At 49.8% G+C, this 16005-nt stretch overlaps 1 protein-coding gene across 3 annotated transcripts in view; it reads left to right on the forward strand.

The window, feature by feature from the left end:
* The window catches only part of LYST (lysosomal trafficking regulator), a 3752809-nt gene extending 3746558 nt beyond the window's left edge, over positions 1–6251 (forward strand). For all 3 annotated transcript variants that reach the window (XM_085611970.1, XM_085611971.1, XM_085611972.1), the window contains one exon: positions 5696–6251. In XM_085611970.1, coding sequence (XP_085468096.1) covers positions 5696–5834 — 139 coding nt within the window. In that variant the 3' untranslated portion in view covers positions 5835–6251. The remainder of the gene's footprint in view (positions 1–5695) is intronic.
* Positions 6252–16005: the final 9754 nt, after the last annotated feature.

A 16005-nucleotide genomic window follows, 5' to 3' on the forward strand; every position in this document is an offset into this window, starting at 1 on the left:
CAGGAGCGACAAAACTCCTTTGCGTCTTCAGACATGTGGGGCCAGTGAAAGTGAGGGACTATTCTGTCCCAAGTCTTGTTCTGGCCTAGGTGTCCTGCTAGGGGAATATTATGGGCTAGTGTCAATAGGAAACCCCTAAACTTCAGAGGTATAATCAACCTCCTGGATGCACCAGGCTTGGGGTCTCTACTGAGTATAGGAGTCCATCATCCCAATAAACTTTATGGGTGCCGCTAGCATTCCTAGCAGCTTCATCAGCAGCTTGCTTTCTGAGGGGTTCAAGAGAGGGGCAGGTTTTCTGCTCCTGGCTCAGATCAGACCTGGAAGGGCCCCCTGTCCCCAAGAACTCAACCTGGTCAGGTTCAAGCTCCTATGGGACAGTTCCTTCTCCAGGCTCAAGATCATCTCCCTAAGGAGACTGCTCAGCATTTTCTGAGTCCGGTGTTAAGGCTCTGCCTTAACCCTACTGCTCCTCCTCTTGTGAGGCACCTGGTCATTTATTCCAGAATCCAAGGCCTGTCCAGCTTTAGACATTTTGGCCTGTGACCTAGTCACAGCAAAGACATGAGCAGGCATCCCTAACATTTCTGCCTGTGTCTTGAGCTCCACTTCAGCCCAAGCTGAAGTCTCTAGATCATTGCCAAGCAAGCACTGTACTGGTAGGTCTGCACTTACCACAACCTTCTTAAGGCCAATTACCCCTACCCAGGAGAAGTTAACCACTGCCAGAGAATGGTCTGTTCTGACATTGCAAGCATTGGTCTCTTGGTACATTTCAACAAGTATAATCTGCCCAGGATCCACAAGATCTTTTGTCACCATTGTGACACTTGCTCCCGTGTCCCTGAATGCCCAAGACTCTACTCCATTTATCAAAGTCTGTTGTCTGTATTTGCCCAGATTACTGAGACTCACACAGGCGGACATATCCATGCCCCCATCACAGACAAGCAGAGCCTGAGTTGGAACTCTGACTAGGCCAGAGTCCATCTCAGAACCCAGGGTCAACCCTACTACACCCTTATTCTGAACATTGCCACCACCTATTTTAGCTGTACTAGGGGGAACAGTTGCCTTAGAGGCAATGGTGGCTGGAGTAGATTTTGTGGCCTTGGTGCAGTCACTGGTCCAGTGAGTTTTCTGCTTACAGATTTTGATCCAAGGTTTCTTTTGGCCTTTACCCTTACTTGACTGTGACTCCCCATTAGAAGAAGATGTTTGGGGCCCTTGAGAAGACCTCTGGTCTTTTACCCTTGTCAGAGTTCTTAGAATCCTGCTTCTTTGGGTCACCATCTTGGTTCTGTACCTTCTGCCTTACCCTGGTTCTGACCCATTTGTCTGCCTTCTTTCCCAATTCTTGGGGATAGGTCAGATCAGAGTCTACCAGGTACTGGTGCAACAGCTGATTTTGACAGTTATTAAGAATCTGCTCCCTCATTATCAGATTGTACAATCCTATGAAGTCACACACTTTACTGCCCAATAACCAACCTTCAAGAGCCTTAGCAGCACAGTCAACAAAGTCAACCTAGTCTTGATTTTGTGCTTTTTGGGTGTCTCTGAACTTTAACCTGTATTGTTCAGTGGTTAGGCCAAACCCATCTATTAGTGCACTTTTCAAGGCCTGGTAATCATCAGCATCCTCTTCTCTTACAATGAGGAGCTTATCTCTACCTTTGTCTGCAAAGGAGAGCCATAAGATTGCTGCCCACTGACCTTGAGGGACCTTCTGTACTTTACAGGCCCTCTCTAAGTCAGTTAACCATTTGTGGATGTCATCCTCACTCTGGTAGGGAGGGACAATCTTACTTAGGTTTCTATGGTCATAAGACCTCTCCCTATCTCTAGGGAAATTGCTGCCACCAAGGGACTCTAGTCCCTCCTTTTTACTAGCTCTGTAGAGCTCTAGAGCTTCCCTATCTAGGGCCATCTGCTGCTTTTCTGAGGTTGAACTTGTCTTGCTCATACTTCAGCAGTCTCTCTCTCTCTCCTCTCCTGGGAGGTTTCCCTCCCTCTGTGATAAGAGACAGAGGTCCCTATAGATAAGTTAGACTGGACATATCCCCTTGACAGAGATCTATCCCTTCTAGCCCTACTTTTAACTCTTCCTGGAGGAATAAAGGAGGAGCATTATTGTTATCCTCCTCATCCTCATCCAGGAGAGCTGGGTTCACCAGATTCTGGTCATTGTCACCAGTCTGGTCAGCATTAGAGGTAGGGTCAGGGGAGTTTCCATCCCTAGGCCCACCCTCACCTGCTGCCCCACCCACACTGCCTACCCCATCAGGGCCACTAGGCCCTGAGATATCATCCAGCTTAAGTATCTTTATGAGATGCTGGGTGGTTGGGCTTTTGCCTGTCTTAAGCTTCCTAATGGAACATAAGGCCCTAAGCTGTGCAAAGGAGAGCTCCTCATATTTATAGGGGAGGAGCTCACTGGCTCCTGGCAGGGACCCACTGGTTCCTGGCTGACTAGACATTACTAATGTGGTGTGGTGTATTGCACTACCTACACTAGTGTGGCCTACTAAACTCTCTTGAGTTGTAGAAAGGGTGTGCTATCCCTTAACACACAACTCTAAGTTCAGTAGAGCTTACTGTAACTAAACTTGATATTATATGTACCCTAGGTACCTTTAGTGGTTTTCAGTTGATCAATTCAATTGAGATTATCTGGTAAAACAATAGCAAGCTGGAATCCCACCGCTGCCACCAATGTGAGAAGGTGGCCTGATATATGCTGTCCACTATGGGCACCTTGTATCAGTCCAAACAACCCCTTATGGTGAATTGGTTAAAGACAACCTTTATTGAAAGCTATCATAGTGGTAGCTATGGAGAGCAGCCTTCTTGAAGGAATGTAAAGCAGCTCGTTTTACCAGTCTATAATCTCTTGAATGATCAAATGAAAGGACAACCATACCAGGTATAAATTTAATATATATGTTTTTAAGATTAAACACACCCCTCTAGTCGCATTATGAGACTGGAGTTCGAAGTACTTAATTTACAAGTTAGCAATCAACAGTAATAGCACAAATACACGTTTGGGCCCTAGGGGCGTACCAAACCATATACCAAAAAAGTGTTATAAGAACCACAACTGAACTAGACACAAGGCCTAGAACCTGTAGAATCGCTGGGACCCGAAGGAACCACCCAAGGTTGTGACACAGGGGACCCACGGGGACTGTGTGCAGTGTGTAAACCCAACCGCGGGTTCCCGTTAGCTTTTATGGGCAATGTCGCGGTTTAAAATGTAAAGATTAGGGACACTTTGAATCGAGTCAGGACCAAACCCTTTTGGACTTAAGAAGTTCTAGGGCTAGCACCCACGGGAGTACCGGAGTACTCGAGTTACCTCACCCAGGGAAGCCGGGTGCATAGGTGTCTTTTGGTGTCGGGTGACGTCGTCGATTACAATGGAAGCTGGCGAAGAACTGCTGCTGCCGTGAAGAGGAGAAGTTTCTGAAGAGATCCAAGCCTGGATCTAGGATGGAAGGAACCTGAAAGCAGAGGGGAGAGAGTCTGGGTCACTAGCCAGTGACCGAGGGCAGGATGGACCAATGCCCACAGATGTCGGGTGCTTCAGGTGAGTTGACAGGTGTCTTGACTCTTCAGCCACGAGGTCCAGGAAGCATCGACGAGGTCCACGAGCCGGAATCGAGGTGTCCCACGAAGTCTGTCGAGTGCTGCAGTGTCGGCGGCCAGATTGGACCCAACAAGCCTTGGCAATGGCAAGTCTCGTGGAAAGAGAAGAAGGACGTTGGTGCAGACCAGCAAGGTCCGCGGGACTCACCCAGCGAGGGTAAGTCAGTGCACGTCTGGAGCAACCAGGGAAGCCCAAGTAGAAAAGGAGTTGCCTTCGTGGGGACCCACTAGCCAACAGGCTAGCGATCGCGAAGGAACCTCGAGCGGTCGCACTGGAACCCAGCCCACGGGTCACTCGTGGAGTTGAGGCCAGAGATCTTCAGTGCAGTCTGTGCTCAAGGCTGGGGCTACTCGGAGCCTAAAGCAGAACTTCAAGGATAAACAGGAAGTCGATGTACCAGCAATAGTACGCGGTGCCCAGGGTTCACGGTTCCTCGTCACCCACGATATCCACGGGCCTCAGCGTTGCTGTGGACTCATGGTAGCCTCGAGGAAGTCAGGAAATCCACCTCTGGTGATGCAGAGACTTCGGCGTTCAACGGGAGCTTCGGAATTGCAGACCGGACAGTTGCTTCTTTGGTGCCTGCCAAGCAGGGGAGTCACTCCTTGACCCCAAGGGAGATTTCTTTAGTCTTCTAGTCAGGATAGTACGTCGAAGGTCCAGGATATATGTTGCAGAGTTTGGTCCAAGGTAATCTAAAGTCGCAAGGACTGGGTTCCCATACTTATACTAAGTTTGGGGGTTGGACATACTCTAGGGACCCACCTATGGGAGGGTTTGGAAAGAGGGGTGGTTACACCCCTTTTCTTTGTCCAGTTTCGCGCCAGAGCAGGGCCAGGTAGCCCCTGCAACCGTTTTGAACTGGACTATGCACAGGGACACCCAGTGCAGGACTTCAAAGCACCAAAGAGTGCTCCAGCCCAGCCCCAATACACATCTGCCTGTCTGGGGAGGTGGTTACACCTCCCTGGGACAGGAAGCCTATTGTCCAGGCCTCCCCTGCCGGAGTTTCGGTCAGCAGCAGGAGGCCAGACCCGTGTCTGTGGCAGAGGCATCCATTTTGTGATGCCAGGGCTCAAGAAAGTCCTACCGGGTTAGACCAGTGTGAACATGTTTCTCCCTCTAGAAGGGTGGAATGCTACCCCCACCGCCAGAACTGGCGGGGGGTAGTATTCCAAAGCATTTGACACCAAACACAACATGTTTCCGTGCAGCCATCCCAAAGTTAGCATTTACAGCGAGGTTATAATGCACTTAAGAGTATATGGTCAGGCTGCACCACAAACGGCATCAGAGGAGGTACTCCGAACGCTGCAGAGGGGCTCTGCTCATGCAGGGGCACCCTCTCACATAAAAGCCAAGCACTCTGCCTTCAGGATTGTTATGGCCTGCCATAATGACTTATAGGTTTTATATGTGTGTGCAATGGTAGTGATATAGGTAGCCTATACCACAGTAAGGGGTGCAGGCACGCCCTTACCCAGGCTGCAGTAGCAGACCTGTGGTGCCATTTTGGAGTGCTTCCCAGGGGTGGCATAATACATGCTTCAGCCCCTGGTAGGCTTCTGAGGTACCTATGCCCTAGGTACATAGTATACCATATACTAGGGGCGTAGAAGGCACTCCAGAATCCAATTAGATATGTACCATATGTAAATGCAAACCATTTTAGAGAGGAAGCAGCTAGGCAGGGCCACAGCCAGACTAAGGTCGAAAAACAGTGAAACACCAGCAAAAAGTGGGGGTACCCATGTGAAGCAGATCCTACTCTCCTACAACATGTATATGCTTAGCCTCTCGCCTCTACATCAATGTGTGGATTTTTTTTACTAGTCTTGCTTCCAAGGATAGGATAGCATGCTCACTGATGGTAATGAAGATCATTCTTAGGCTAAGAGCTGTACCAGGTACAGCGCACCATGATTCCTATATCATACATAAAAAGTAGTTAAAATGGAAATACTTGTAAAATGTTAATTATTACATCTATTGGTCATAAGGCATATGTCTTAATATGATACAACATGCTCTCTTTTTTACTAGCCTTACATTTTCCTGTGATGGTCACCACTTGTATACATCAAACAGTGATGGGACTGTGATTGCATGGTGTCGCAAGGACCAGCAGCGCTTGAAACTACCGATGTTCTACTCTTTCCTACGCAGCTATGCAGTTTGTTGATGAATAACGATTCCTGGACTACTTGATGAAGCACCCTGTTGCTACTGACTGCTTAATAGCATGAGCATCAAGCTTCTCTTACTCGACTTGTTATTGGAGGCAGATTTCTAGCTGCTAGAAACATAAGTTGGGGATACAACATTTCTCTGTTTTCTCTTTATCACAGTTTGGAATTTCTAAGTGTTTATATGCATGCATAACTTTGCTCTTGTTTAAAACTGTAAATGAAAATAGAATAAACCCAAGATTGAAAGCATAATTTGTATTCAACTGCGGCCATAAAATCTGTGTCAATTATGACTAGTATGCTGTATTCCAGAAATTAACAGATAATTCATGGATTATTGGCAAGGGAATTAGAAAATGTCAAATGGTAATCAGCTTGATTAAAGGCTATGGAGCAACACCCCACACAGACCATGTCTTGTTGTGTATCAAATTTATTTAGGGGGAGAAATGTTGGACTAAATGGTAATGTATATAAATCCTACATCTTTTGACTATTTTATGATTTTTGCTGCTCCCTTCACAGTAACAATAGGTACTTTTGGTACACTGTTTAATGCATTTATGGGTGTTATAACAATGATTTTTTTGTCAAATATTTTTATTAACATTTTCGTATATATAACATATTGCATGGTAGTACATTGAAACTGACTTCATTACGTAGGTTTCAAACATTTGTAATTGCAGCTATTTGTCTGGGACGACATTTACCTTTTACATAGTATGATCACTTCAACATACATTATCCCATTGTTGTGTATGCTTTTACACATGAAAATGCATCTCCTTCCTTTTGATTACCGGTGTACCAACTACTGGTTGTGGTTCTTAACTATTAACTGGGGTGGTGTTCGTGAGGTCCGAGATATGTGGGTCAGGCGGGGTGCCGAGGCTATAATGTATCCTGTCTGTGGGTATGGTTAATTTCTTCAGGTTGAAACCTGTCCAGCCGTCACTGCCTTTCTGGCTGACCTAGTTAGTGTATGGTTGAGTTGTCATACGCCTTTACGCACTTGCAGTTGTTTGGGGAATAGTGTGTGTGCCTATGGTCTGGGCTTATGAGCCTGCTGGGGCTTGCAACGATATGCTTGGATCGCCACCCGTTGTTTGTTTTTTGAATTGGTATAAAAGTAGGGTCCACTCCATGGATATGTGGTGTTTGCGTATTCCTATTATTTCCTCCTCGCTGATTGCCTCCTCTTCTGCTGCTGCCTATTTGCTCACTGCTCCCACCCAGGCTGCTTTTGGAGGTCCCACAGGGGCCCGCCAATGCATAACTATCCCTCTTTAAGCTATTGGTATTACTAGCGACACAAAACGGATTTGTTCTTTGTGTTGTTTCCGCCTTCGGAAGATTCCGTATGCAGGCCACCGATGTGTTGTGGAAAATGTCCAAAACATGTGATGAAAGTCTGCATCCGGTGATTGACATCTGGGGTATAGGAACTGAGCTGTTGGATAATATCGCTGGAGACGTGCTGGTGTTTGATACACTCTGTGTAATATGTCAAATTGTATGTTTTTAAAGCGCCCGTTGCGGGACACCTTTTTGAGGTATGCGAGTGCTGTCTCCTATTCTTTTTCGTGTAACTGGCACCCTAGTTCTTCCTCCCATGTCGCCCGCAGCACATCTAGTGGTTTGTTTATGAGCTTCTGTATGTCTTTATAAAGCCAGATAACCAGGTGCCAGCCCATTCCCATGTGCATGATGTATGTATGACCGGATGAGTTGTGGGTTCTCCTTCTGTCAAATCATGAAATGGAAGGTAGTTTGCTATGATCTGCCTATGAAGTAGGAATTGCCCGGGAGGAAGGTCAAATTCTTACATTATCTGGGGGAACGGCCTGAGTTGTCCGTCCTCGAACAGGGATTCTATCTCCGTTAATGACTGTTCTGTCGATATGCGTAGCATACGAGTTGTATAGTACGTCTCTCATCTGGGCAATCCTATTAAAGGCAGCAGAGGAGAGTAGAAAGGCGCCCCTGTGGACATACGATGTATCCTCTGCATGCATTTACGAGCCACTGACACCTGTATTGGGTATGTGCACCCCGGTTTTTAGTGCCTGGCGGTAGCAATCGGCAGATTTCTAGAGTGGGTATGGTGCCCGTCGCTGTGTGGGTTTCCCCTATGTGTCTGCCCGCCGTCCAGTAGGAAAGCCACTGTAGTTGCGCTGCCAAGAAGTATGATTCAAAGGAAGGTGCGACCAGCCCTTCCTGGTCGGTGGGCAGTTGTTGCTTGGCCAATGCAATTCTATGTCTGCCTGCTCTCCAGATTAGCAAGTTAAGTAGTGAGTCCAGGTCCTGAAAGAAGGCTCGGGTGGGATTACGGGCAAATTTGTAAAGTGATATAATAGTTATGGACCTATTATCAACGCTTATGTATCACTCGAGACTGTTGAAAGAAGGATACGGGCTACCATGCCGCTCGGGTACTGAATGGAGCGGAAGATTTAAAGAAGTTTTCGTCTTAGTACTTTACTAATTCACGAGTGTCACTGATAACAAAGTTAGAGATATATATATTTTTTGGGTATTGTCCTATACTGATTGAAGGTCTATACATAAGCGTTTTTCTTAAATTGATGAAACTCCATGAAATAGATCTCTTGTTTGCCCTGAAGAAGTCTCCTTGCAGGAGACGAAACGCGTCGGCTATGGCTTTCTTGTGCTATCAAGGCTGTGATATTCCATGCCTGTGAAAAGATCAAATAAAGAAAAGAATTCGTTTTGAAAATCAATGTGACGTCTTGGAAATTCCTTTAAACATTACGGACTCTTTCTAAATAGTGCTGAACCCTTTTGCATGTATGTTATGAAAGGACCTTGTCCTGATTGAGGAGCTCAGAGGGAAGTGTTCCTCGGTTCGTTGCACTATTCAAGTTTATGCTAAACGACACTATTCACTTGTCAGGTGCGGTAATATAGCCTTCACCCTCTTCGCATTTGTTTAAATAATATATCAGTAAGTCGTCCACATACATGGATACGCTATGTGTAGTGCCCGCTGTGGGGATGCCCCAATTGTATCCCTTGAGGTGTAATCGGATTGCCAGTGCCTCTACCGCGAGGGCAAAAAGTAGAGGCGAGAGTGGGCACCCTTGTCTCGTGCCTCTTTCCACCTTAAAGGAAGATGATATGTATCGCCCCATGCGTATTCGCGAGGTAAGTGTAGTGTACAGGAGTCGTGTGTATGCTATGAGAGTTGGACCTATCCCTATCCGTTGTAGGACCGGAAACAGCTATGGCCATGTGAGAGTATCAAATTCCTTCTCGAGGTCTAAGATGAGACAGGCCGCTCTGGGGAAGGTGGCACTCATGGGTGTTATAACAATGATAACAAGGGTTTCTGCTCAGTCTTTTACTATTCATTTGAAATATTCTTACCATAACTCTTGTTTATGATGGTGTCTCTCTGCATCAGAGAACAGAATATTTTAATAAGGTCTGATAAATATATAAATTATTATGAACTGATTTAAGTCCAGCATACCAGTGAGGTCACTAGTCGGCTGTATGCTTTTTACAAGATTGTAAAAGACGATTGATTCTCATAAAGCATTGATAATCTACTTGTTAAGCAAATGAAAATTCTTGTTCTACCCATTTGAAAATCTATATTGTTCCTAGCAGTCACAAAAAATATATATTTCAAATATTTCAAAAAGGAAAATCATGTCCAAGAATGCATTTAATTTTTATTTAATGCATTTTTTGTTTATGTATCTGATAGACATCTACCTGCAGATTTCTTACCTTAGAATTTTCCAGGTGTCAGACCGGATCCAGAAGATTTTCGCGTGAGCAGTATGCCGGTAGGTGGCGTCGATCTGCTCAGTGCTGCACTGCATCATCTGCGCCAGAAGTGATGTCTGCATCATGTATATAGGCACCATCTTGTGCGCTGTCAGTTATTTTCTTTCCACGCCAGTTAGCGCTGATCCAGAGAAAAAGCTACCCCTCTGTTGCTTTTAGAAAGACTTTTTTTTCGATGTTTTGGCATTATTTTTTGAGAAATTTTTCCTCCTGTGTGTTGAGGTGATATCTTCAAGGAAGTCACTTTTTAGACCATGTGGCACTTGTCATCACGGCATATCTGATAGAGACATCTAGGTGCAGATTCCTTACCTTTGAACTTCCAGGCATCAGGCTGGATCCAGAAGATTTTTTATAGCAGTAGCCCAGTGCACAGGTTGGTGGCATCGGTCGACTCCCCGATGATGTTCATAGTCGTGACGTACGCGTCAACAATATAACCGCCACTCCAGTGTGCTGACATCAATTATTTTCTCTCCTCGCCACCAGCACCAATCTGTTGAAGACAGCCTTTTTTCGACTTTTTTGTTGACTTCCTTTGGTGTGTTTAGGAATATGTCAAGCAAGAAGACTTCAGGGTTCAAGCCGCGTGGCGCCTGTCAGCGTGCCATATCTGATAGAGACTACTAGCCGCAGATTCCTTCACGTAGAATTATCCCCAGGCGTGAGACTGGATCCGGAAAACTTTTTGCCCAACATCCCTGCGCGCCGGGGGTCGGCATCACGCGACTCCGCCCAGGCATCGTCCGTGCATGTGACATCAGAGAGGTCGCATAAGTCCCACCCGGCAAGGCCTACGTAATTTTTTTCCTTTTCCGCGTGCAACGCGGATCCGGTTTGTGCTCTGGGCCTGTTTAGGCCTTTCCCTTCTGCTATTGCTGCATGTTTGGGAACAGTGTGCGAATGCCTTTGGGCTTTAAAACTTGTTTGTCGTGTGGCCGCCTCATGTCGGTGACAGATCCTCACCCCATCTGTATGTGGTGTTTGGGGGAGCACCACGACTCCACTGATTGTGAGGCATGCCAGCAGATGAAGCCGAAATCCCGGCGTGAGCGCCGGATGAAACCTCTGTCGGCTCGGGTGTCCAGGTCGCGTCGTCATCTCGGCCGGCCCCTGAGGAGGGTTCTCAGACCTGCGGTTTCCCTCGCCGACTTCGATCTTCTCCCAGGTTGCAAGTGGGCCGCTCACCTCTTGGTCAGTGTCGCAGTTTGTCCCCGAGGGTCGCGTTCCGGCCTGTCGGGGGCGTGGGCTCTCCGCAGGTGGTGCGACCCCATGTGTCGTCCCCTTATCCGCCGTTTCCCGGCATGGGGGCGACCAGAGCCCAGATGTAGACATATGCGGCGGCATTGCAGGCCTCGCTGGCTTCTCCTCTCCTCCTGGGAGATCAGCGGATCCCTTGCAGTGTGCGGGGCCCTCCGCGGCGTCGCTGGCGGCTCTGGCCCCGGCTCCGACTGGTTTGGATCCTGGCTCGGAGGATGTGGTGCTGTTGGGGTGCGGCCCTTCGGGGGTCCCTCCTTCGGACCATGGCGCCTCTGCTTCGCTGTAAACTCCCACGGGAGTCCCTGTGGTGTTGCGGGAGGTCTCCAGGGCTCGGGTCGCACCTCCGAGCTCCTCTCGGTCCTCGGGACAGGCGGTGGCCTTGTCCGAGGTGACGCCGCCACGGTGCCGGCGGCTGCTGGCCCTTCTCGTCCCTCCACGCAGGCGGCTGTCTCGTCGGAGGTCAGGTCAGCGCTGTCCCTTCGCCACTCCGGCTCCAGTCCAGCTCCTGTCTCCTGCGCTGTGTGCTGTGTCAGAGGTAGCCCCGGCGTCTCCTCCGGCACCGGTCGGCGATGGTGTCCTGCCTCAGGTTGCGGACTCTTCAACGCCGGGCCGAAGTCGGGTCATGGACTCGTTTTCGGACACCTCCTCTTCTCCAGAGGTTCGGCAGTTGCTGGTGTCATCCTCGCCGGAGATGGGCTGCCGTGTTGTGGCTTTTTCCCTGACGTCGTCTAAAGGCGGCCGTGGTCTTCGCCGGAGGAGCCGCAAGTCCCCCACTCTTCGGTTCCTCTTCCTTCCTTTCGGCCTTGGCCATTCCTTCCTCCGGTTGGCTTAGGGGATGGCCGCTTTAGCTTGCAGCCGTCACCTAACGAGGAGCTGCTTTCCCCTCCACGGGGCCCTATGGAGGCGGATGCGGCTTTCGCCCACGCTGTTTCCACAGCTGTGGGAATTTTGCGCATGGGTGATCCAGCTACCCATTTTCCCACAGATCATCTTCTGGAGGTTCTCCATCAGGACTGGTGGTAGGGAACTGTTGCTACCCTTCGAGGGTTCACTCCTCTCTTCTCACTTGGGGCCGTCCTGTCACGGGGGACCCGGTGCCCCAGCACCTTCTGCACTGCCACCATCTGGCACCGCATGATCCGGTGTGCCTTTCTCTTCACCCTTCGACCAGAGGCCCCTTTTGCAGTCTGCCTTTCCTGCTTTGCCGCTGCTGTTTCACCCCCCTTCCCGGGAGGCCTGTTGGCTGGACACTTGGGGGCGCAATATGTTTGCCTCAACCAGTGTGGCTCTGCGGGCCCTTAACACACTGTGTGTTTTGGCTAGGGCCACTTCTTGCCTGTGGGACTTGGCGGAGTCCCTTATGTCTGCCACTTCTCAGGAGGGTGCTTGTGTGGATTTGAGACATCACGTCTTGGATGGTCGGGAGCTGTTGGGTCGTGCCATGGCTTCTTCGGTTGCCCTTTGTCGCCATGCCTGGCTTCGGGACAGTGTGTTCCCGGAGAATGTTCGAGAACGGCTGGTGGACCTTCCCTTCAATTGTGCTCTTTTGTTCCATGCCCCTGCGGACTCAGCCATCCAGAGGTTCTTGGCGGGACTTCGTCCTCCTCCTTCTTCTCCTTCTCAGTGACCTGCGTGTTGCTCTGGTTCTTGGAGCTGTTCTTCCGTTGGGACGGGTCGCCCCGGTTGTCTGGCTGAGGTTGTGGTTCTGTTGGCTGCTGGCCAGCCCTTTTTGACTGTGTGTTTTTCCTTTTGGTTTTTCACACCATGCTGTGCCTGAGATTGGGCCTTCTGCGTTCCCCTCTGGCTGCTTGATAGTCCTCCTGCTGGGTTTTTGTTGTCCTCTGCTGCGGAAGTTTCTTCCTAAGAGGTTCCCATGTCTTGGGATCTGACATGCCCCATGTGGGGCAGGGTTGACTGTTATATAGCCCTGGTATGTGCTGGGGAGTTGTTGCCTGTGGGCTTCTGCTCTTCGTGACGTTATAGTATGTTGCGGATGCAACCTTCTTCTTCGCCTTTTTGCTTTGAGTGTTCGTTCTGTGGTGTCCCTGGCGTTTGACGGAGCTTGCCAGTGCTGCCCTCTTGTTCTTTCTGCACTGTTGTCCCTTTTTGGGGCTTTAGTGGGACTGTCATCCTGCCTTCTCCGCTGCTTCCAGTGGGCCTTGCACTCGGCTTTACCTCTTTCTCCCAGTGGGGGGAGGGTGGTCCCTGACTTCTGGACCCTCTTGTGGGCGCATACTTTTCACGTGGGTCGCACTCCGCTGGTCTTTAGCAAGTAGCCCCATAGGATTCTGGATGATAGAGTAGCAGCGGCGAGTACACCTATGCTACAAAGTGTAATAATAAATGCCATCCCAGGACACGTGTTTCGAGGTAGTTGCCTCTCGTCAGCAGGGAGCAGGACTGTGTGGGGGGTGCCGTAGACTGCCCAAAAATATGAGGTTTAAGTACCTTTCATGGCGGCGCGCGGGTGCGGTATCCAGGCTCGTCAGCCAATCGCTCAGGGAGCTTCAAACATACTTTTCACGTGGGTCGCACTCCGCTGGTCTTTAGCAAGTAGCCCCATAGGATTCTGGATGATAGAGTAGCAGCGGCGAGTACACCTATGCTACAAAGTGTAATAATAAATGCCATCCCTGGACACGTGTTTCGAGGTAGTTGCCTCTCGTCAGCAGGGAGCAGGACTGTGTGGGGGGTGCCGTAGACTGCCAAAAAATATGAGGTTTAAGTACCTTTCATGGCGGCGCGCGGGTGCGGTATCCAGGCTCGTCAGCCAATCGCTCAGGGAGCTTCAAACATACTTTTCACGTGGGTCGCACTCCGCTGGTCTTTAGCAAGTAGCCCCATAGGATTCTGGATGATAGAGTAGCAGCGGCGAGTACACCTATGCTACAAAGTGTAATAATAAATGCCATCCCTGGACACGTGTTTCGAGGTAGTTGCCTCTCGTCAGCAGGGAGCAGGACTGTGTGGGGGGTGCCGTAGACTGCCAAAAAATATGAGGTTTAAGTACCTTTCATGGCGGCGCGCGGGTGCGGTATCCAGGCTCGTCAGCCAATCGTTCAGGGAGCTTCAAACATACTTTTCACGTGGGTCGCACTCCGCTGGTCTTTAGCAAGTAGCCCCATAGGATTCTGGATGATAGAGTAGCAGCGGCGAGTACACCTATGCTACAAAGTGTAATAATAAATGCCATCCCTGGACACGTGTTTCGAGGTAGTTGCCTCTCGTCAGCAGGGAGCAGGACTGTGTGGGGGGTGCCGTAGACTGCCCAAAAATATGAGGTTTAAGTACCTTTCATGGCGGCGCGCGGGTGCGGTATCCAGGCTCGTCAGCCAATCGCTCAGGGAGCTTCAAACATACTTTTCACGTGGGTCGCACTCCGCTGGTCTTTAGCAAGTAGCCCCATAGGATTCTGGATGATAGAGTAGCAGCGGCGAGTACACCTATGCTACAAAGTGTAATAATAAATGCCATCCCTGGACACGTGTTTCGAGGTAGTTGCCTCTCGTCAGCAGGGAGCAGGACTGTGTGGGGGGTGCCGTAGACTGCCCAAAAATATGAGGTTTAAGTACCTTTCATGGCGGCGCGCGGGTGCGGTATCCAGGCTCGTCAGCCAATCGCTCAGGGAGCTTCAAACATACTTTTCACGTGGGTCGCACTCCGCTGGTCTTTAGCAAGTAGCCCCATAGGATTCTGGATGATAGAGTAGCAGCGGCGAGTACACCTATGCTACAAAGTGTAATAATAAATGCCATCCCTGGACACGTGTTTCGAGGTAGTTTCCTCTCGTCAGCAGGGAGCAGGACTGTGTGGGGGGTGCCGTAGACTGCCAAAAAATATGAGGTTTAAGTACCTTTCATGGCGGCGCGCGGGTGCGGTATCCAGGCTCGTCAGCCAATCGCTCAGGGAGCTTCAAACATACTTTTCACGTGGGTCGCACTCCGCTGGTCTTTAGCAAGTAGCCCCATAGGATTCTGGATGATAGAGTAGCAGCGGCGAGTACACCTATGCTACAAAGTGTAATAATAAATGCCATCCCTGGACACGTGTTTCGAGGTAGTTGCCTCTCGTCAGCAGGGAGCAGGACTGTGTGGGGGGTGCCGTAGACTGCCAAAAAATATGAGGTTTAAGTACCTTTCATGGCGGCGCGCGGGTGCGGTATCCAGGCTCGTCAGCCAATCGTTCAGGGAGCTTCAAACATACTTTTCACGTGGGTCGCACTCCGCTGGTCTTTAGCAAGTAGCCCCATAGGATTCTGGATGATAGAGTAGCAGCGGCGAGTACACCTATGCTACAAAGTGTAATAATAAATGCCATCCCTGGACACGTGTTTCGAGGTAGTTGCCTCTCGTCAGCAGGGAGCAGGACTGTGTGGGGGGTGCCGTAGACTGCCCAAAAATATGAGGTTTAAGTACCTTTCATGGCGGCGCGCGGGTGCGGTATCCAGGCTCGTCAGCCAATCGCTCAGGGAGCTTCAAACATACTTTTCACGTGGGTCGCACTCCGCTGGTCTTTAGCAAGTAGCCCCATAGGATTCTGGATGATAGAGTAGCAGCGGCGAGTACACCTATGCTACAAAGTGTAATAATAAATGCCATCCCTGGACACGTGTTTCGAGGTAGTTGCCTCTCGTCAGCAGGGAGCAGGACTGTGTGGGGGGTGCCGTAGACTGCCCAAAAATATGAGGTTTAAGTACCTTTCATGGCGGCGCGCGGGTGCGGTATCCAGGCTCGTCAGCCAATCGCTCAGGGAGCTTCAAACATACTTTTCACGTGGGTCGCACTCCGCTGGTCTTTAGCAAGTAGCCCCATAGGATTCTTGCGGGCGCAGTTTGCCCCTGCGGGGTGTTGGACGATTCTTCCTGGGTGACCTTGAGTTCACCTTTTCGGCTTCCGCCTGCTCCTTGCTGCCGGCACCATCCTGTCTGGGATTGCCTTTGCTCTTCCTCTTCTCCTTCGAGTCTCTAGGTTTCTCTTCTCCTTCGGTGCTCCTTTCCTTGCCCTGGGGGACGGGGCTCCTCGTCCTGTTTTAGACTCGGCCCCCGGGCTGTCCTCTGTCCTGCCCCGGTGGGTGGTGGGTGGGGTC

The sequence above is a fragment of the Triturus cristatus genome, chromosome 6 (genome assembly GCF_964204655.1).
Source record: "Triturus cristatus chromosome 6, aTriCri1.1, whole genome shotgun sequence".
Classification (NCBI taxonomy): Eukaryota; Metazoa; Chordata; class Amphibia; order Caudata; family Salamandridae; genus Triturus; species Triturus cristatus.